General features: G+C 37.9%; 2 protein-coding genes across 2 annotated transcripts in view; both read right to left on the bottom strand.

The window, feature by feature from the left end:
- Nucleotides 1-12,645, bottom strand: part of LOC310940723 (testis-expressed protein 2-like) — a 34,509-nt gene extending 21,864 nt beyond the window's left edge. The window contains exons 1-2 of the mRNA XM_083905713.1: nucleotides 12,529-12,645; nucleotides 10,741-10,829 (exon numbers count right to left, since the gene is read on the bottom strand). The gene's annotated coding sequence lies outside the window, so the exon portion shown is untranslated. The remainder of the gene's footprint in view (nucleotides 1-10,740; nucleotides 10,830-12,528) is intronic.
- A 3,851-nt stretch (nucleotides 12,646-16,496) lies between these two features.
- Nucleotides 16,497-17,396, bottom strand: LOC310940716 (myeloid-associated differentiation marker homolog; the record flags this gene model as incomplete). The annotated part of the gene is made up of 1 exon (XM_083905707.1): nucleotides 16,497-17,396. The coding sequence occupies one exon, from the start codon at nucleotides 17,394-17,396 to the stop codon at nucleotides 16,497-16,499; it is 900 nt and encodes a 299-aa protein (XP_083761833.1).
- Between the last annotated feature and the right edge of the window lie 5,211 nt (nucleotides 17,397-22,607).

Genomic DNA, 22,607 nt, shown 5'->3' with positions numbered 1-22,607 from the left:
ATACATGGAGTGAATTATGAGTGAAAGCAAAATAAGAAAAATAAATTAAGTTCAATTCTTTTAGTGAAAGACTGATAAAACTACAGCATGGGTTACATGTTTTACTCTGAAGCTTTGGATCAGAATCAGTGGGTCCTCTTGGCTTACCGACAGCGATCCTTGTACTAATGAGTCGCTTTGAAAGCAAACTGACCTACTGTGCTGACCTTTGTTCTCTCATTATCGTTTTCTGAGTCGTTTAGCAGTCAACAAAACAAGCATACAAGCATCAGAACGCAAACAGAAACCTATTACTTATTAATCTAAGGATCTCTGCAGTGTTGTTTTGTTTTTACAAGGAACACTTAAGAGATGACAACAACATGACTTCTCAAACACCCAGCATAAAAATAAGAGAGGAAAAATATAATTTCCAGTAAATATTAAGTGTTCCGAGAAGCTCAAAGAGAGAAATAATACATGTTTGACTGATTAGTAAGTAGTGCAGCTGTCATTTTTGTCTTAACTGGATGACCTCTTGCTCCTGTTACCTAAACCCAATGAGTCATCATAAGAAATTTGGAAAGTCTACAACTGTGACAGAGGTTGCTAAATATATCCAAATAAATAAAGAAGAAAGCAGAAAGAAGAAAGAGAAAGAAGCTGGAATTTAAAGTGTTTAACAAGTCATATTGGACACATTATACAGACTAGTGTGGATCCCAGCTGAGTGGTGGGCCTTAAAAGTATTGCAGGTGTGCCCAAGAGTGGGCTATATGACAGAAGGATTCATACATTTACAATGCTGTTCAAATACTTTGTGTTCCCAGTGTGTTCCACAGTAGGATGGCCTTCTGTTTACTGCATGCTCCAAATTGAACTTTGTGAGTATTTTTTTTTACCAAAGGTTGTGACTGTCAGAAAAAGAAAACTCCCTAATTCCTTGTAATGAGTCATAAAGACATGTCACCTCTTCCTTATTGCACACTAGGGAAGTGAGTAGTTTGGCAAGACCACTGACTGGACATCAAACGCGCCATAAGATGGAGGACATGACTGCTCACCTAAAATGAAATCAAAATATCATGGTTGTCCCCTGATGGCTGGTAGTAATATAGAGTTACATGCTAACCAAACTGACGATGAATGAATGAATGAATGAATGAATGAATGAATGAATGAATGAATGAATGAATGAATGAATATGAATGAAGGCTGTTTGCCCGAGTTTTGATCTACAATACAATAACATACTATTATCTATCCCCATGGGGAAATTTGTTGGAGAGCATAACATTCACATATATAACATTTGATTATGTAGATAAATAAATTAATGTGTGAGTAAAGCATTTATACAGTTCACGCCGATCAAAATCCTCTCACTATGCGCTACATTAGATGTCCTTACATGCCCTAATACAGAATGCATCCCTTTTGCTTTGCTTTAATCAGTCAAAATGTACACAAGGGTGAGAAGTTGCATCAATCTCCATCACATGACTTTGCCCTTAACTGAAACAATCACTCACTTGTTTCTAAACCTCTTAAAGCCATTCTGATTATATAATTATCCAAGGTCCTCAGACATAGAAACAAATCTGACAATTTTTTGTCAGATAGGAAAAAAGGTGGCACCTGGAAATCACCATCTATTTTTTGTTCTATTTTGCAGATGTTAAAAGTGAGTCTAGATGAGAAATCATTTCTCATTGCTTTAATTCTTTTACATGAACAAATACTAACCATTCTCCCCACAGTAGTGTCTCTACCATCTACATTAAATGCATGTGGGTCAAAGATATCAGCAAATCACACTAGTTTCCGGTGTTTGCAGCTCAGGGATCGCATGTTAAGGGTATTTTTGCAAGTCATTGTGCCCATTGTTTTCTGCCAACACACAACCACGTGCCAAAGCCCTACAGAGCATCTCAAATATCATACACCAATGTTTCAAATGACATCAGAGGCATAAAAAGGAAGCTTGCTAAGGGATTAAGATACAAGGGAAATTGGTCATTAAAATACTTGCCAACATTAATTCACAGTCTCCTTTGGAAGATAATGAAATCCCATGCCACGTTCCCTGAACCAGGTTGCCTAGTAAGAGATTAGAAGTCCCACTTCAAACCCCGCTGTTTGTTTGCAGTCGTAATGGCTTTTCCTGTGCTTACATTGACAGGTTACCTAATGATTTGCTAAAGTGTCTCACAGCCCAGTTCCCACATTAATGCCCCTCCAACATTGCAGCTACAGTAACAGTTCACAGTTAACAGCCCCATAAGCAATGGCAGTTTACAGATACTAGCTGTGCACAAATAACATAAACCATTGTTTATTGAATAGTAAATCTTCAGGGAGAAATGAGAGCTAAGCATCGACGTACACATTTCCAGAGAACAGTCAATTAGACCATTCTCCATGCTCAAGAGAAAACAAAGTGTGAACTCAAATTCTTTGTTATGCTGGGGTCAGAGTGCATGATATCAGCCCAACTATAGCCCAACTGGGAAGACAGGGCATTGGTTATTCATTTATTTATTCAGAAAGATCCACACTTAGATTTCTGCAAGCTAGGGTCTACAACACCATATTGTCTAATACAATTTAGTTTCAGGGCAACACATAATTTAACACATTTTGTTTCAGTGGTAGAGCAGGTCCTTGTCCAACTGGAAGGTTGGAAGCCACGTCTCTGGGCAAGACATTCACGCCAAAAATATTCCTGGTAGCTGTGCCAACAGTGTGTGAATGGGTGTGACAGATGTGCGATAGAAAAAGACCTGGGGTCCACCTATTAATGACCTCTGACAAGCAGCTTCAAATGGATTCAGGGAAAATCAGACAACCAATCATTCCATCTACTGTGGCTCATCTAATGATATCCCATCACAAAGATATGCAGGTCTGATTTTTTTTAGATATAGTCTTGCATGGTTTTACAGATTTCACTATCTTTGTAACATTGACCAATAGGAGCACAGTTGACAATGTTGTGCCAGAAGAGATGAGGCCGTGCAGAACTGCAAACACAGCACAGAAACTGGAATGTTGTTGGTTTTGTAAGGTGTAAACTTTGTAACAGAAGAGGGTTCATCAAGCTATGGAAACAATAATGTTCCTGCCTTTCAGGTGTCTCCTAAAGTGACACAAACATCATAAAAGACGGCAAATATTGTGATTGGTTGAGGAACAAAATGTGGCATGTCGCTTTGTTATGACATGGCCAGCATATATGACAATAATCCATAATCTGACAGAATAAACAATCTCAGCTGACAAGTTTCTTTGAGCTTGACCCCAGCATTAATGTCATAATATTCATGAGAGTCTGGTACTGGGTGTGGCCAAGTGAATAGGCCAAGGTGTGTGATATAGGCCTGTGGCTGTGTCTGAGAGACTATGGACTGTGGTATGTGGTAAGCTGATAAATGCATCTCAGAGAATGCTTTCAGATTTCAGGTTCAGGGACAAACAACAGCAGCCAAACAGAAGTGGAACTGTTCACAGAAATGCTGACAAACTGGTGTGACAGGCAGGGACTGAAATGTTAGGCAGTGAGATCATTGTGGATATCATCGGTTTCCTAGCCTTCCTCTTCCAATCAGCATTTTCTAACACTAAACAGAGATAACCGAACTGAACTGACAAAACATGATTAAGGCCTGGGTATATTTGAACTACACAGTTTTAAAACATAATTCCATGACAAGTTCTCAAAACCATCCTCGTCTGTATGAAAATGCAAAAACCCACTGCTGTTAAAAGCATGCCAAGTCAACAGGTGGCGATATAAACATAACTCAAATGCCTTATTAAGCCAATTAGACGAGAGGTGGACAAAACTTTACTACCTGTTCTGGTAGATAACAACAAGCAAATGTATGTACTGTATATCGAAGCATGTTAAATCCATACATTTGGCAACATTCAACACCATTACACAACTAATAAATTTTTTCATAATTTATTAATTTGTCGATTATTTTCTCAAATTAATGAGGTAATCGTTTGGCCCTAATCCTAACCCATACCAGAATACCAATAATTGTTTCAGCCCTAGTCAATATATGAAGTTCAGACAGTGTCAAACATCAGTGTCATGACACTGATTTGAGAATGTTTAGTTTTGTCTTTATTTCGGCCTCTCCCGCTCTCAGGGTCACCACAGCAGATGAGCCACATATTTGCTCTGGCAGAGATTTCACACCAGGTGCCCTTACTGATGCAAACCTAGCATTTATCCTTGGCTTAGGATCAGCACTGGATGTGGGCCAACCGTAGCTGGGGTCAATTGACAATAAGCAATGGGGATTGGGTAACTTGTCCAGGGCTACCCCAGCCCTCGACCTGGTGGGAACTCAAAGCGGCAACCCTCCGGTTAAAAGCAAAGTTCCCTTTCTGCTTGGCCATGAAATTCCACTTGGCCTACTGATTTGAAAGTTGTTTGTGTTAAATAATACACTGAACACTTAACTTAGCTTAACCTCATTAAGAAACCCTCATTATTTTTGGATGAACTCCTTGGCTACAGTAGTGACAAAACTGTGACACGACTCAAGCCAAGTTCTGTCTTTCTCCTCCAACTACAAACACTCTCAGCCTTGAGACACATATACGCCATCCATTCTTCTAATTATCTCCTCCTAACCAAATACAATAACTAATAGTCTTCCTTCAGTTGCTATTCAGTTATCTTGTAGCAGCTAGTCTCATTTGTGGTCCATAAAAAACAAGGGGCAAAAAAAGAGTGAAGATCGCCCTTAGCATGCATGTAATCATGTTTTGCAAACAATTTAACCAGACAAACTTTATCAAAAGGCCTTGACGTAGTTCTCATTTCAGCTATGGTTTATATTTCTGAGGAAAACTGATAACAATAATCAGTTAAGCATCTAAACTGTATTCACTCCTGACTTAGCACACCAAAGGGGCTTAATGCATTTCTTATCAACAGTCACAGTCAACCTAAGCCTTTTAACCAATGTGAAGGCAGCAGTGAGCCAGGCCACAGTATTTAGATGAATGGCACAGACCTTTGGGGCAGCCATCGACCCGTTGGTTCTGGTTGAACCCAAGCAACCAACTTCCTGCTTTGCTTCAACAAAGATTATTCTGTTTCTCCAAATAGTTTCCAGTCCATGCTAAAAATCAGCAAACTACATAGAATACCTTCAACAAATCCATGACAGAGCTCAGACAATGATTGGAACCATTCAGCCAGAGTAGTGTCTCAAGGCAGATTTATCGTTTTTTTAAACAAAAATGGGAGTAGTATGGCTGTAGCCTCAGCCAAACACGAATGTTATTGTTCAGTGTGAGAGCAGTTCATAGCAGACTGAAAGAGTCTGTGTTAAATTATTGCTTTGCAGACTAATCAGCAGGACATGGTAAATGGCTGCTTGAAATCTGAGAAGTGGCTTTAATCTAATAGTAGACAACCTCACTCTTCCCCTGGGTCACATTTCAAACAGAAAATAAATGCACTGATGCTAATTCATCTGTGATCTCATCGTTCAGTGTTTTTGCTCTCCCACAGAAAGCTGCTATACTGTAGCTTTGTGAATGATGCAGTTTCAAGCGAGAAACTCTGAAGTCATATTTATAGACAGGCTATATTTACGCATCTTCCCACCTCCCACCTTGTCTCCATCTTCTGGTGATAAGTGATTATTGTGACAGCAGTGAGATGAATGGCATCTCACTGCTGTGGGGACAGCACCTGAAACCAGCCTGGAATCGCTGCTAGTTGGCAGGTGAAGACATTGTCCCGATGCCTCTATGATGGTCATTATTTCAGCAGTTTGACCAGTAAGACTGCAGCAGCATCTGTCCATTATAACAAGTGCCACACATTTGAAGACAAGATTATGACAGCCAGTTTAAGGGAGAAAAAAACAGCTCCAATAAACCTGTTGCATTCCTACCTATATCTGCACTGCACACACTGGTGCCCTTACTGTGCGTCAACTGCCAAGTTTGAAGCCCGTCAAGTAACCCACTGGACAATTATGAAAGAAACAGACAGCTACTGTTTGAGTGGCTTCCAGAATTATTATTGTATAATTGTACAATGGAAGTGTCCTGTGAGAGGGAGGTCTGGGCGTCCCTTCTCAGACTGCTGCCCCCGCGACCCGGCCCCGGATAAGCGGTGGAAAATGGATGGATGGATGGATGTACAATACATATATAATCCCAGAATTACATATGCCTCACACATTGGGTATAACTAGTTATTTGAGAACCCACTTGGAATGATGAGGAAAAAAAAAACTTCACCAAAACGTAGACTTTTAAAACCTCACTTCCATAGAGATCACAAGATAAATATGTGAATATGTAGCCAAATAGACCATTTTCATAGTTGAGAGCAAAGGACTCAAAGGGTTTTTAGTAAACAAGCTTGAGCTCAAGGTATAAAATGTCTTCACGGATATAGAGTATTTAAGTCAAACACTATTATGAGCTCTACAAATAGACAAAAAGTTACACAGAGCCTCAGGCAATCAGAGTGCATTCTCAATTGTGAAACATGGATGGACTTTACCATCTTCGTAGAACTACATTACAATCGCAATAAATATCATACCATGGACTTGCTACCGCGATGTTATCATATCATGACATTTTGATTTTGTTGCATCACTACTCTCATCAATTAGCAAAGAGGAAACTTGGCAGGGTAATTGTAGTACACTGACCAACCAAAAAAGCCTTACTCGTGCCTACTAAACAAGCCTTTGGTGACTTTTCTAAAACCTTGGTTTGCTTCAGTTGGTCAGGTCTACGTGCAGCGATGTTCCATGGTGAGTGAACTACCTAAATATAGTGAATGACCAAGTTTCTCAGGCCTACTGCAAGACGACAATGCCAGAATTCATATGGGCTTGTATTGTGATAGAATAATTCAGGGAGTGTGACTCATTTTCACACATGGACTGGCCACCAGAGTCCAGACCTGAGCATCTTTTGTGCTGGAGAAGACTTTCTCAGTGGTCCAACTCTTAAAAACAAAAAACTCATCATAAAAATAAGATCTTGGCCAAAAAATGAATGCAACTGTGGATTGACATAAATGTTGCGCAACTTTGCATAAGATTATCAAAATAATGGCATAACCAAGCTAAAGGTGTGTGTGGTTTTTTTTGGTCTCAACAATTACTCAGCCTTGACTGACGGAAGAAAATTTTGGTTTTATAAAAATAGGTTAGACCTGGTGAGATCTGGAAGGCCCCGAAATGAGTCAGAGCTATGAACAGGTGTACAGTCAACAGGGGAGTCAGGAAATTCCTACGCAGAGACACAAGTGTGCAGTCCTGAGGTGAAAGATAAGTATGACATTTGATGATTATATGAGTGAAACAATCAACATAACTCCCACTACCCTTTTTACTGCATTGCTAAATGACAATGACAAACACTCTTTATCTTTAACTCAAACTATTAATTTCTCTTGTGATCAGTCAGTTAAAGATTAAGCATTTGAAGTAAACGGCGAAAGTCATTTACAGTAGATTCTTAACAGTTAACATTTAGCAGTGGAGGACTAGTTCACGCACATTTATTTTTAACCTCCCGTCACTGACAGGAAACTGAGGACGAATCCTCACCAAATGATTCTGATACGCTGCCAGTGCTACTGAAGTGTGACATCCCCCATAACCGCACCTGCTGCTCAAACCTTAAACCTCCTTCTGTCTCTCACAGGTGTAAGAGGTCTGTGTTGTTGTTGTTTTTTTTGCTTTTCTTTTTCTCCAACACCACGACGACTCCGTCTCATGCATCCTTTCTAACATGGCAGGCAGCTAAGCCCACACGGTGTAACACTGCTGTGTCTTATCTGTGTCAGGCAAAAGCGACATTCATCCTGCGACCAAAAACAAAACATTTTATTTTTTTGTTGTTTCACTTCCTCTGATTCAGCTTATACAAGCTTAAAATGTGCACTGGCAGGTGACAGTACTTTCTATTTTATCATAATTTTTTATCATAATAATTATGGTCTGAGCTTGTGTTTGCAGGTACTTCGTATGTACATCAAGCTTTGGGTACAGACGGACTACTCCTATTGGCATTAAATTAATTTATGCTATTCTTGATATTACTTAATATGCAAATATTATCCATGCACCTCATTTTAATATTTAAGATTAGTAGTTGGGATGTATTCAAGACAAATATTGCACAAATTTAAAAATAACTAGAAAGGTAACTATGTTCAAAGCCATGTTCTACTACATGACTACACTACTCAAAGTTCTCAGAAGTACAAATGTCTTTGATAGTTCCATTTACTTTTTTTGGGAAAACAAATTTAAATATGATATTGGAAAGATCTTAACCTTTACTTTCAGTTTTGAGTAAATGTCTACATTGAAGAATTTAAGGTGATCTTAAAAAAAAAGAATATATACAGTATATGAATGCTTTCTTTGCTTATGCTTTCAATCGCCAGGAAATTAAGTGCTGTTGTATTTTCATTCCCTTTCACTTCCTTGGAGTCTACCATGTTATAAAGGGATTCAGTAAGTTGCAATATGAATCACTACACCTGCAGGCCACTAAATCCAACACAGAGGACCTTTCATATTAAGACAAGATGTAGTGATGGTCCTTCACCTTTTGAATGAACACAGTGAATATTGGATACAAATCTTTCAGGTGTACTGTGTACGACTTGGACATGAAATGTCTTGGAGTGCACATGAAGGCTTCAGCAGGTTTTGTGCTCTATCAATCATCATTACATGACTTAGACGCCAATATTTCAAAGTACACATATTCCTGGGGGGTCGGCTGCGGGGTGAAATTTCCTTGGAAGATGTAGGGAAAACGGTACATGTATGAGATGAGCAACAGCTACATGTCAAAAGTGAAAAGAATAAATAGAGGCTACTGTCTGCAGTAAACTGGTTAGATGACATTATGCAAAGCAATCTTCCAGAAGAAGGTGACTAAACATTTAAAATATACCTTGGGGTCCTGTGTGCAAAGAAACCTGTAGAACACCTTGCAGTTGAGGCCCAGTTGTTAAACAACATTTACTGTATGTGTCACAATCAAGAGATTTTGTGTTTTTATCAAGTGCATTTCCGTTTCATAGTTTTGCAATTTATTTAAGTTTTTTTTTTGTCGTCTAATCTATTTTTAAAAAAAAATTCCCTTCTGGGATCAATTGAGTAGAAAAAGATGTTTAAAAATGGAATCCTCACATAGTTTGTCCAGCCAATTACATTGTTTGCAATACCTCACAGCACTACCTGCAGCAGTCTCTGCAGTTTCTACCCCCAAAGATTCAACATTGGTTCAATGGGACACCTTTGTCTACATCCATCCATCCGTCCATTATCTACCGCTTTATCCTCCACCAGAGGGTCGCGGGGGGTACTGTGCCTATCTCAGCTGACGTTGGGCGATAGGCGGGGTTCACCCTGGACAGTTCGCCAGTCCATCGCAGGGCCACATATAGAGACAAACAACCATTCACTCACACTCTCACACCTACGGTCAATTTAGAGTGACCAATTCAACTAATCCCCAAAGCTGCATTTTTTTGGACTGTGGGAGGAAGCCGGAGAACCCGGAGAAACCCCACACACACGGGGAGAACATGCAGAAAGAAGGCTTTCCTAGCAGAAAGGCCGTCCAGAAGTTGTTCCACATGGGGCTCGAACCCAGGAACCCAAGTCTTCTTGCTGCAAATGCAAGAGTGCTAACCACTACACCTGAGCCCTGCCTTTGTCTACATTTTCTTGGGAAAAAATACTGCTTTTGGTCTGTGACCTTTCAAGAGACGCTCAGAAATCAAAGGCCATGTTTCTTCAGAGCTAATTGCCTATATAACCATGTCAGGTTTATGTACCTGCATAACTGCATGGAACGAAAGTGTCGATCAGTGCTAATATTGTAGCGATGGCCACCGCAATCAAGCTTCTAATTTCTGTGAAACTACAGCGAGTGAGAGTGCATCAGCTAATAATTATAATAAGCAATTGGTCAAGTTGTGTTTTCAACAAGCAGTACAGTGCGTTGCATTTCCACCACTGAGTATACAGGCTGGATGGCAAAAAGCTGTGTCATCTGCATAAATAGTGTGACATTCACACCACTTCGAAACAACAGAGCCCAACAATAAATGCAAACCCAATGGAAATGCAGGTCAGATCGGGGTGTACCATTCCAAACCGCACTGTGACGAGCTGAACTGCACTTTTCCACTTTGTGGATAATAGGCTTATTTTGATACCTTTCCTAACTTTTGACAATCCAAATGCAAATAACTGTGTAACATACCAAACTGAACCGGTGGAAGCGTCCAGAGGATGGATTGTCTTCATGCAGCTCTGGAATATGACCAAATGCGTCACTTACCAACCTCAAAATGTGGTTTTAGTGATTAGATCCAAGGACACATTCAAGGCGTATTAAGTGTGTATTTAGCACGGTCCACTTGTGATAAGATCACTCAGGATGGACGTTAATACCAGGTGCAAACAGGGTCGAAGATGTCATCAATGTGTCATTTTCCCACATACAGTATGAAACAAAAGAATACACAGCATTCCTTTGATCCTTGGAAGCGTTTTTGTTTTCATCTTCCACTGTGATCATCATTCTCCTGAGCTCCACTCAGTCAGTGTGCTGCCGGCCCGGCTGCTCTTCCATCCCTCTCCGATTATCTGGACTTTGCCTTCACTAAGGTCGTTTGTAGCTCAGGAAACGGATCAATAATGAGTTTAAATTTACTGGCAAAGTGCTTACCTTGTATCCTCAGTGCCATTCAATCCAGCCTGGGACTCGCATCTGCTTACTGAAGAGTCAAGTTTCACATGTGCATGTTGTTCAGACAGCTTCTAAGAAAACATGAAAAATGCAAAATCATTATGTCGATATACAAACATGTCAGCTGCACCAGCCATTTTGAGAGACCCACAGAGGGGCTGTCTGTCTTCAGATTTATTTGGGAATTATTTCCAACCTTTCATTTAAGTTGTTTAATTCGGCTGTGATTCATGATCTAAACATACATATTTGTGCACATAATCAATCTTGTTGATTAGGTTATTCAATTACACTGTAGTACTTGTTTTACCTTTATTTTTTTCATCATTTACACAATCTGCACTACGTACATATTCATCATTGTCGGCTAGTTTATTTTGGGAGCATTCTTATATTTAACTAATTATTATTAGTATGTGGTTTTGATTTTTTTCTATTCTATATTCACATTATCATTGTAAAACTGTTTAAAATCGTCTCTTTTTTTAAATATTATTTATATATTTAATTCTTCTGTTTCATGTATCTTTCTATATTTTAAAGTTTAGCGGTTACAAGGTGCCTGAAACTGTGCAACTGTAACAGATAAGTTAGTAAAGAAATGTGTGTGTGAGTGTATACATATATATATATACGTATACATATGCATACATATATACATTATATACGTATACATAAACATACATACAGTATATATATATATATCATGAAGCAGACCCTGAACAACTATTTATGTAAGAAACATAGATGAAACCAATATCTCACAGTAATCATTCTAAACAGATTATTCAAATGAAAATTAGAGTAATTATATGAATTAAATTGACTTTTTTTCTCATGTGGTGAATCAGTTTCAGTCAAAATAATCACAATTAGATTTGTATAAAATCATTCAGCCCTAGTCCTTTTAAACCTTTGAAACTATGAGATTGTTCACAGCACCTTGTTAAACTGTTACAAATATTCTTCTCCCATGAAGAAGAAACAAACAGCCAAAAACATGATTCAGCTAAAATGCTGTTGCTGATTTTGTTTTCGTTTTTAGTTTGTGCTTAGTGGAGCACGCGACATACAGTATATTTTGGATTGTTCATTTGTATCTGTTCAATGTCCGATCCTGTGATTTTGACGGACTGATACCGATACTGAGTATGGTATCGGCTCATCGCTAAGACCCATTTCTTCAGACTTGCCTGTTTTGTTGTGTTGTTTTGAATTGTCTATTGTTGCTCCGTGTCTCTGTCTTTTCTTTGAGTAGCACTTAAATTGGGACGTCTGCTCTTGAAAAGGTAGAACTAACTGTGTTATTTTTATTATTATAAAGCTGAGAAATCACTGGGAACACTAGGTTGGGATGTTTCCTTCTTGACTTTTAAGTAGATACATTAATGGTATATGATGAGTACATTGATTGTAGACTGTGGCCTACACATTGAGAAAAAACAAAAACTTTTTGCTGCAGTAGTTTATACGGGTGTTTCATGTAAACTAACATTCATGCTAACATAATGACTTGTCAAGTTGAATAGCATCACAGACCAGTGAAACCAGCCTGTCTTGTGATGCAGATGAAGTAACGAGCTAACAACGTTAACTGACACGGTTTAAACACCTTTATGAGCTCGAAAAAGACTCAATATTATTTAAATAACAAGGCGTACATGAAAAATAAACTCCCCTGCTACACAATGATTCAAATATCTGTTTTGAAATCTTTGCCGAACGAAGTCATCTCGCAAAGTCGCACACCAGGCAACGAGGGCTTACCGTGCGGGGAGGACTTCATGTTTGTCTGGATCCGCCGAACAAAGCCTAACATCCGGAACCGAGCGAGAGGCTTTTCCCGGCCAAGTGAGAGCGTAGGGTATTGTTTAAGTGTTATCACTTCCACGTACCAAGTAGTTTGAGCTGCTCCTTTTCTCGCTCAGCCTGTTGACAACTGCCTCACTGAAGCCAGTTCCTTAAAGAAAAAACGCTGGAATCCATCAAGGCCAGAACAATCGAGAGCGAGCAGGAGGGGAGGAAGCAGCAAGGCTTGGCGGGCGAGCGTGGACGATCGATTTTTCCGCGTAGCGGCTTTCATGCCTAGAGCAGATGGAGGCAGATGTGAAAAGGTAAACAGTGTAAATGTAAATAAGTTTATAGAATAATGTCGTTGCACAGTATTTTCCGGTTTTTATAAAATAAAGTACAGATTTAAAACGGCTTGGATTGCACAGAAGTGTTTAGCCCTTGTTTAAATAAAATAACAATACATCTAAGTAAGAAGTGACAGATGTGGAAATTAAAATAATATGTATTGTAGTAAAAATTGATTGATTGATAAACTAATTGAGCTGGAAGCCACACATGAATTGCAATAGCAAATCCAGCCACGGTCCGTTTAAAGTCAATTTCTATAAATATAATTATATAAATATTGCATACTGCTTCTTCATAATGTGGGGGAAATACAATTCTAATCCTCCAACCTAAAAAAAAAAGCTTGTAGAAATATAATTAAACAACAGCAAATAACCAACTGACTCATTATCAAAATAAAAGATGAGTAAAGAAATATACAAATATGGTCTCAACTGACGGGAAATCCGCACGGCCTGAGGGAACAGAATTATTTACCAAACTATCAGTGAGAGATAACACTAACTACCATTGCATCACAGTCAATATATAGTCAAATTTGACATAATACATTGTTAAATGGGTTCAAATGAATGTTAAAAAAATGACATAATATGATTGGAGGGGATGTGAAATGAAATGTGGCTTTATTTACTTTTTTAATTCTCAGACACACACACACACACAAAAAAACATTTCTCCATATTGGCAAACTTTTTATTGCAAAACTGAGCCATAATATTTGCTCCCAAAGGTTTGTCAGGGAGGTTATTCTTCACCATGTGACTAATCTGCACTAAAGTGCAAACCCATCACTTACACGTGATTCATAACTAATACTTATTTATTCTATTATTTCCTCTGGTTATGGTTCTTTTGTCAGCAGCAGAAAAAACACCATATTAATAGTTTGTGAATGAGGAGTCAGAGTTTACCATAAATAAACAGTGCAAGAGATAAAATAAATCCATAAAATTAATTTCATTTCTGAGTTTATAGAACAGGGACCATGTGCAGCAACATTAACCACAAAGGGAAAATATGCTTTTTACTAGATTGTAGCTCTATAAGCTAATTTCCATCTGCAGTCCCTGACACGCGCAGACATACGTTACACGATACGGAAAACGATACACATACACAGGAAACAACAGTAAAGAAGTACATTGTATAATAAAAGTACAGTCAAATAGTTTAGAAAATACAATGTAGCAGTAGTAAGTAAGTGTGGTATCACAGAATGTGACATTAGACATGGATTATTTCTTTTCTGTAAAATAAACTATAGAGAAAGCACCCGGCATGGTTATATTCCCCTTTACTTACTTCCCAGTTACTTTTAAATCATCCTGAATCTAACGTTACTTAGGGATGCACCAATACAAGTACCTCACCACCTCTGATAACATTTTAGAGATTTTAACTGTACTTTCTCCTTACAGGACAAAATGTTATTACTGTATGTGCCTGAATGTTGGGCATATACTTGCCCTACTGTGTACAGTGTCTTAAAAAAAAGTCCCAAAATCAATGTATGTACTAGAGTGTTCTCAATGTGAGAGAATAGCAACGTTAAGTTTAACGTGATTTAGATCTGCAAGTAGGGCTGTAAAAAAAAAAAAAATCATCTGTCGATTATTTTCTTGATTCATCTATTTCTTCTTTGGTCTGTAAAATATCAGATCAGTGTTTCCCAAACCTGCAAATGAGTGTTATTAAATTTCTTGTTTTGTCCACAAACCAAACTGATTCAGTTTTAATGATTTCTTTGTTATATGGAGCAATTTATTGAATTTTTTTACAACATAAATTCTCATTTCTCTGCTCACCGTCAATATGTAAATTTGTCTTTTTTCAGCGACGACTGCTGTTCATCTTCACATCAGTATACTGTGCTGCGTGCTCATGAGTCAGTGCACCTGTCCCACACACCAGGATCAATGGTTACTGAGTACGTGTCACAGTTAACTGGTCTATAAAAAGTCATATGGTTGTTTGCCATGACAGTAAACCCACAATAAAGTCAGATCCTGATCGTCAGTCATACAAATGTGAAAGTAACATGTTCATTACTTGTGCGTGGCTGAGTCAAACAGAGAGAGGTTTGACTTTACATACTTGTTTCTATATCTCATACGTCTTCATGTGTGTTTTTTTTACATGCACATATTGTATAATAAATGTTTATGATTAGTTTATCAGTAATGTATTAAATGTCAGGGATTATAATTTAGAAAAGTCATATAATTGTATTCACTAAACAAAGCAAACCAGGATTACTTCTTCAAATTCACATCTACTGTTACAAGATTTCTTTTTTTTGTCCCTCCCAGGCTTTTTTTTTTGCTTTGCAGTTTTGCCATGTGACAGGGTTTTTTTTAACATGAAAGTAAAGTTTTTTTTTAGTTCCAAAAGAAACTTGTTTTAAATCAATTTAAACATAAAAGTAATACTGAAGCCTAGTATGATTTATGTAATGATATAATTTAATGAAGGGATACTTTTACTTACTTAAGGTATAATGTGTGAAATTCTGCAACATTTGTTGGTAAAGTTTTAAGTTACAGTTGAATATTCCTCCCAAAAGGATGTTTTTTTTAAAACAGGATGGTCCAAAATATCCTCCTGATATAAATATACATTAAAAGGCTCATTCTAGGGTAATGAAAAACAACACATCATACAATCAGGTGGTTGTTAATTTAAAAATAACAACAGTAATAATAATAATAATAATGATAATAATAAACTTTAAACATTTCTTCTTCAGTTTCTGCCAAATGAAAAACTATTTCATCAAAATGTTACATGGTGGACCTTTAAAGCAATAATATGTAACTTCCGCATGATGATTTGTTACTTGCTTAATTAGAAAAACTTAATTAACAACAAAATTGTCAAGCCTCACACTGGAAAAGGACAGATTTTTACAAAGTTTGGGACACTTTTTTCTGTATTTTCCTCACTATGGTGGATAAATGTCTTTTCAAAATCTGAGTATAATAACAGAATATAATAGAGGTTTAAGTTTGCTACCTAGGTGTCTTAAGCTTGAAAAATAAATAATAATAAAATACATCAAGGAGGTTTATTTGTTTAATATTATTTGTAATGTATTTATGTTATACTCTGTTTACTCTGCATTCATTTTTTTTACAAAACCTGCACGGTACTCAAAGTGCTTCACATAAAGAGAACGAATACAAACACATACTAGAATATACAATAAAAACTATAAAATAAATCAATGAAATTAGACAAAAGTGTCATCGTGCCACTGAATATTAAAAGCAGTTCTAAATCAAAGTGTTTTCAGTTTATTTTTAAAAACTCCCAGGTCAGTAATTGAATGCAAATGCAGAACGTAACCTAATCCAGAGATTAAGGGCGGTGACAGCAAAGGAAAGGTCACCCTGCTGTTTGTGTCGTGACCTGGGAACATCCAGTAGCTGTTGACCAGATGATTGTAACACCCTGTTGTTTTCATTGTCAAGAGTAAAATCTTAGAATCGATTCTAAAATGAACCTGAAGCCATAAAAGTGCTAACAGTGTTCAATCAATAAATCAGTAAATCAGTAAAAAAAAATCGACGGAATACAATGCAGTGAATTTTTCATGTGTGACTTCTGTAACACAGAAGTTTGATGCAAAAGGCAAGATCCACAGTATAAGCCAACAGCGTGACACTGGTAACAATAGCTTCCATGACCACCAGCTCTTTGCTTTTGTTGGGGACGCTTTGTCTGGGTTCTGTCAGCTGCAGGACCTCTGTGAAACAAATCACCGTGGCCACCATGTACAACAACACCCCGATCAGACTGAAGCCAGCCATGAGTCTGTCGAGGGGAAGGAGACACCGCCTGGCAAAGTCACCTAATATTATCACAAGAGTGATGAGACTCATGAGGATGCAGGCGCCGTATGCTGTGCTGGTAACCCATATCTGCCACCGGTGTATTACATTAGATACCACCTCCACAAGCAGAGGGATCAGCTGACAGCCTCCCCACAGCTGGACAATCTTGAGGAGACCAGGTATGCTGCCCATGTAGCCTCGTTGTTCTTGGGCTTGTGTGCAAAGAATGTAGGACTCTGAGGTGTAGGCCATGAAGGTGAAACAGGAACCCACCGCCGCTGCCACCGAGCTCGGCGAGACCTGATCGTGATTCATGATGAGCCATGGGAAGAGGACAGAGGCGCTTAGGTTCATCAGACTGCCCAACACAGCCACTGTCACGGTCAGGTTCTTCCAGGACACCGGGATGAGGTTGTGAAAATGGATGATGCTAAGAGCGTGGATGAGGAGACTCAGGGTGAAGAAGAAGCACCAGGTGAACATGCAGAAGACCCTGAACGTGTTCAGGTGCTGGACGTGAGACGGGTTCTTGCTCAGTTCTGACGCGTTCAGCGAGGATACGAGACTGAAGGTAGTGCAGGTGCACAACACCTCGCATGTCCGCACCAAGAATAGTGGACTGGTGAAGTCCTTGGTCACCAGTACAATCACAGCCATCGTCACTGAGCTGAAAAGGGGTGTTGTATCCAAGAAGTAAGAAGGTGTTTCAGTAATTCCCAACTCTCAATTCCTCTTGTGCTGAATCTGAATCTGTCGATCCGAGAATATCCACCGGACGTTTATTTAGTCCAGCAGACTCAGTGGAGAGAGCGCGTTCCTCTTTATGCTCTTCACCAGCGCTTCATCCTTTTGTTGAGAGCACAGCTTCAAAACAGTCACTCTTAATATGTAGATTTTGAAACAGTGAAAACACCTACTTCCTTTGTGAGGTTGCAGCTTTGGTGCTTTCCGCCTCACTGCAGGTACGTGCAAATGGCCACAATAAAAAAGCGAATGCAAACAAAGCAATGCCCCCCCCCCCCACACACACACACACTCTCGATTCTCATGAAATGTTGTTCCCTTTTTTTTTTTTTCCCTGAGATAATAAGCTACATAAGTTAATGGTTAGAGACGCGGGAGCCTTTTTGTGACAGTTAAAGGCATAAAATATGGTCAAAGGTGCAGAGCAACAAGGTGTTTGTGAAGCGTTTGCGTTAGGATATGTCTGTCTCTTTTGTTGAGTGAGCACAATATTATTGTATATCATTTTTCAACAGGTAAACCAGCCTTTTCCAAGAGATATGATTGATAAAAGAATCGCAACTTTAAGTAATTTAAAACACATAAATCTGTCCCAATCAAATGGGACTGTCTACTAGATCACAGGGGTTTGTTTGTGGCGGCTGTACTCATATCATAAAGAAACTGTGGGAAGCATCTGTTTCCCTTTTCTGTCCACGTCCATGTTTCGTTTTCTGAAAGTATGCACACGTTATCCACTTTATTTGGTACACAGGACACCTTATAAAGTGTCAGGAGTGGCACACGGTGTGAGTTTCTATCGCCTCGTCTATTCATTTGAACTCACTCTCCTCTGACCTCTGACATCAACGAGGCATCCTCTGTAAAAACTAAAGACGTTAGAGACGTTGGTGCATAAAAATCTCAGCAGATGAGCGGTTTCCGAAAATAATTCGACCAAGAAACAAGTCAATTTCTTCCTCGTTCTGACGCTCAGTTTGAACTTCAGCATGCCTTAAATCCACTGAGGCGTTTCAGGGCACATGTAAGGAGATATAGTGTCTTGTTTTGCTCTTCTTGACGAATTCTGCACTGCACTTTGTAATATGATCCCTTGTCATTGCACTGGAGTTGTTGTGTGTGTGGGTTTTTATTGTTGCCGTGTTTTATGTGATGCTGTTTTTATGGGTTTTTATATGTTTTGTGAAACCACAAATTTCAACCTGGGGCCAATAAAGTAATAGTTGAGTTGCCGCCTTGTGATTGGTTGACGAGATATTTGCCTTTGCAAGCAGTTGAACAGGCGTACCTAATAAATTGGCAGGTAATTGTACATATGTCTACACAGTTTCCACTTATAAAAATGTATGTCTGTGCATTCATTTTTTAGGGCAGTTGCAAGTATATTTGTGTGTGTGTGTGTGTGTGTGTGTGTGTGTGTGTGTGTTGTTGACAAAAGCATGGAGGATCTTGTGAAGATCGCAGCCAATCACTTTGCTTCTGTGCATCAGCACCACACCTGCTCTCTGTGTTATAAATAGACGGTGGATACATCAAGTCCCTCGCGTCGCGAAAGCTCAAGTTCAAAAAACGTGTGTGTTTTGACAGGAGGAGGAAGACACGCTCCACAAAGACACATGAAAGCTGATAAACAGAGGAAGAGCGAGACGCTGCAGAATCAAAGTGTGTATCAGGGTCAATTCACTGAGGCTCGCTTCACGTTCACTTTTCTCTGTTTTCTCACACTGAAACAAAACAAGACCAATTTTATTTAGTCTTTCGGACGAAAAATAACACAAAAATGTACAATAAAACAACACTCTTAGGGCCTTATTTCCTGATGATGGCATGACAGTGTCAATCTGACTTAATAACCTCATGCTCAGTTGACAACATGCACACATTTCTGCACGACACTAGCGCCCCTCTGTGGAAAGAAGGACAAATAACAGGAAAAACAGGATAAGCAGCAGCAGAAGGCGTCTATAACATCTTCATATTATAAACGGGGGAAAGTTTCATTTGTCATTTCAACTTTGTTTGCATGGCACTTTTCTTGCAAATTACAGGTAACAGAGAGATTTGCATCAAAACAAATGCAGTGTGTCACCGTTTTGCAAATGAGGAAACGCCAAAGGTAAAGCAAAAATAAACAAATGAATTAAATTAGCTAAATCCAAAGGAGGAGTCACAGGAAGTGTTGCAATTTATTTCATTTAATCTATTTATTGTATTTGAAAAAAAAGTGGATTAAAGCAGAAACAATTGAGTTAATTTGCACCTGAATGCAGGAAATTGAATTATTCATAAGATAATGATCATGGTTTTAATGTGTAGTTGAGATAATGTGTATTTTAAATAAAATTCCCTTATATTTTTTTGTGTTTGTGTGTATCAGTGCTTTTTAAAGAGAAACAACTCTTCTTGTGGACAATACACCTTAGAGAGATTGAATCGTGGTGTTTCGTGAAGGTGAGATGCTTCTGCAAACCTGCAGCGCAAAGAAAACAAAAGCTGTTTTTGACACAGGAAGTTTGCTCATATCCAAAGACTCATCTCCATCTTTACTGCACAGAAAAATACGATATATTAATAGGTGTCAGATCATTGTAAACAGGAAACAGGAAATGACATTATACTGCTACACATTAATCCTATTTTATACATATATATCTTTGGTTGAGTCATTCTTAGGATTCTTTGTGCACAGTTTTCTTTTTGTGAGTGTCCTGTATTTCTTTTGTGTCGAACCTTTTTGTAAACTTGAGTTTTTAAAATAATTGTTATTATCATTAAAGTGTAAAACTAAAAGAACTGTAACATCTAAATGTATTTGCATGCTTTTTTTTTTAACTAAAACGCTGATATTAACATCCTTCAATTTGGGGTCTGTTTCAAGCTGGAGTTACTTTTTACACTCTTGTCAATGGCGCCATCTTGTGGTCAAACTGAAACCCCATGGATTGGGACATGAATGAAGTAACGTTGTGTTGTTTAGAGCAGTGTTTCCCAACCCTGGTCCTCAGGGAACACTGCCCTGCCGTGTTTTAGATGTTTCCCTGCTCCAAAAACACCTGATTCAAATAAATCGCCAGCTCTGCAGAAGCCTAATAACGAACTCTTATATTTAAAAAAAAAAAAAAAAAAAAAAAAAGTTAATAATAATAATAAAAAAATAATAATAAACATTTGTCAATTTTTTTAATTAATGTCTAAACTTTTCTGTTTCAACCTTTGTTATAAAATTTTTTTTCCAAAAACTTAATGTTTCAACATTTGTCAATTCAAAATATATAAATATATATTTCAATTTTCCATTTAAAAAAAAATTAAATGTTTCAACTTTTGTCTCTTTTTTAAAATTAATGTTTCAACATTTGTCTTTTTTTTTTTAATGTTTCAACTTTTGTAAAAAAAAAAAAATAAAAAAAAAATGGAATGTTTCAACTTTTGTCAATTTTTTTCCAAAAATGTGTTTCAACTGAATCAGGTGTTTTTAAAGCAGGGTAACATCTAAAACATGGCAGGGCAGTGTTCCCTGAGGATCAGGGTTGGGAAACACTGGTTTAGAGAGCTGTGTCATTTTTTTTTAAAGATAATTGACCTTCTCATAGAAACAGATTCTGCACATTTGATTAATTTAACGTGCTATAGGATCATATCATTTGTATATAAAAAACTACGATGCAATGCAGCTGAATAAAAAAAAAAATGCAATTCCGCACGTGCTGATCAAAATATTAGTGAGTTTAAGTCAGTGAATTGCGGTCACATGACTGTAGAGTTTCTGTGCTGATCATGTGCTCTGCCCTCAGGGGACGAAGAAGCCCCTGAAAACATCTTTGAGTTGCTTGAATGCAGTTTTCTGTGTGGGGGTGTTGATGCACTCGCCTTACAGGCATGTACATGTGCATATACATGCACCTACAGTCTCATAAGATTTTGATGTACAGCATACATACACATCATTGTATGTGTATGTGTACGTGTATACGTATTTACACGAGTGTAAAGACTCTTTTGAAAGAATCTCTTTGCCTCTCTGTGTTATAAATAGATGGTGGATGCGTCGACTCCCTCGTGTCGAACAGCTCCAGTTCAAAAACGAGTGTTTTGACAGAAGAGAGAAGACACTTCACAAGGATAAACAGAGGACGACGTTCTGCTGCTGCTGCTGCTGCTGCTGCTGCCAAATCAGAAATGTGATGAGGGCATTGTTTGTATGTGTTTGCAATGGCTGCTTGATAAAAGTTCAAAATCCTGTGAGTTATTTATCAGTCATAATCTAAATAATATATATATATATACTGTATATATGTATATGTATATATATTGATATATATACATACATATGTATATAACCTTAACCGTAGAACCCATATATATGTACAGTCATTATCTGAATTATATGTAAAATGTCTGTAAAAGTGTTACTCAAATTAAAAATACTACTTCTTATAATGATCAAAAGTATGAGCGTTCAGACACAAGACGGTGCTAATTTACAACAATTTCTACAACACCACTTACATTTTTCTGCACATGTAGCGCCTCTCTGTGGCCAAACTATGAATTGCAACTTGTCAGAATTCCCAGCACATGTTAATAACACTGTACATGGACAGTAGGCAGATATAATGTTCCCCCGTGTTATCGTGGATAAACAGCAATAGACGGTGATTAGATCAACTCCCTGTGCAGAATATTAATGTTGCAGCTTGAAAACAAACACGATACATCACTGTGTAATTCTACTTCAGAAATCATATTAATTCTACTTAGTTTCACGTCATATTTCAGCCATGGTTTGGACCAGATCCATAGCAAATAAATAAATAAACAATAATGAAAAAAAAATGTAATCATTTTGTGCATTTATGGACAAGAAAAGCTTGGATGACAACAACTGGAGGTCGTTGAAATTATGAAATACAGTTTTCTCTAACAAAGATAATCCATGATTGTGACACTTGGCCAGAATAATTGTACTTTGGGGAAATATTTGATTATTTTTTCACAAACTTTTCACATTATAATAATAATAATAATAATACCTACTGCAAACTCACAGCATGTGACACGTGAACTCTCTTCTTTATCTCCTACTTGTTTTGTTTTTTTCACATTTTCACTGTTTATGCTACA

This window comes from Microchirus variegatus (genome assembly GCF_963457635.1).
Source record: "Microchirus variegatus genome assembly, chromosome: 19".
NCBI classification, from domain to species: Eukaryota; Metazoa; Chordata; class Actinopteri; order Pleuronectiformes; family Soleidae; genus Microchirus; species Microchirus variegatus.
Note: the sequence above shows the minus strand (reverse complement) of the source record. Positions and strands in the feature narration are given on the sequence as shown.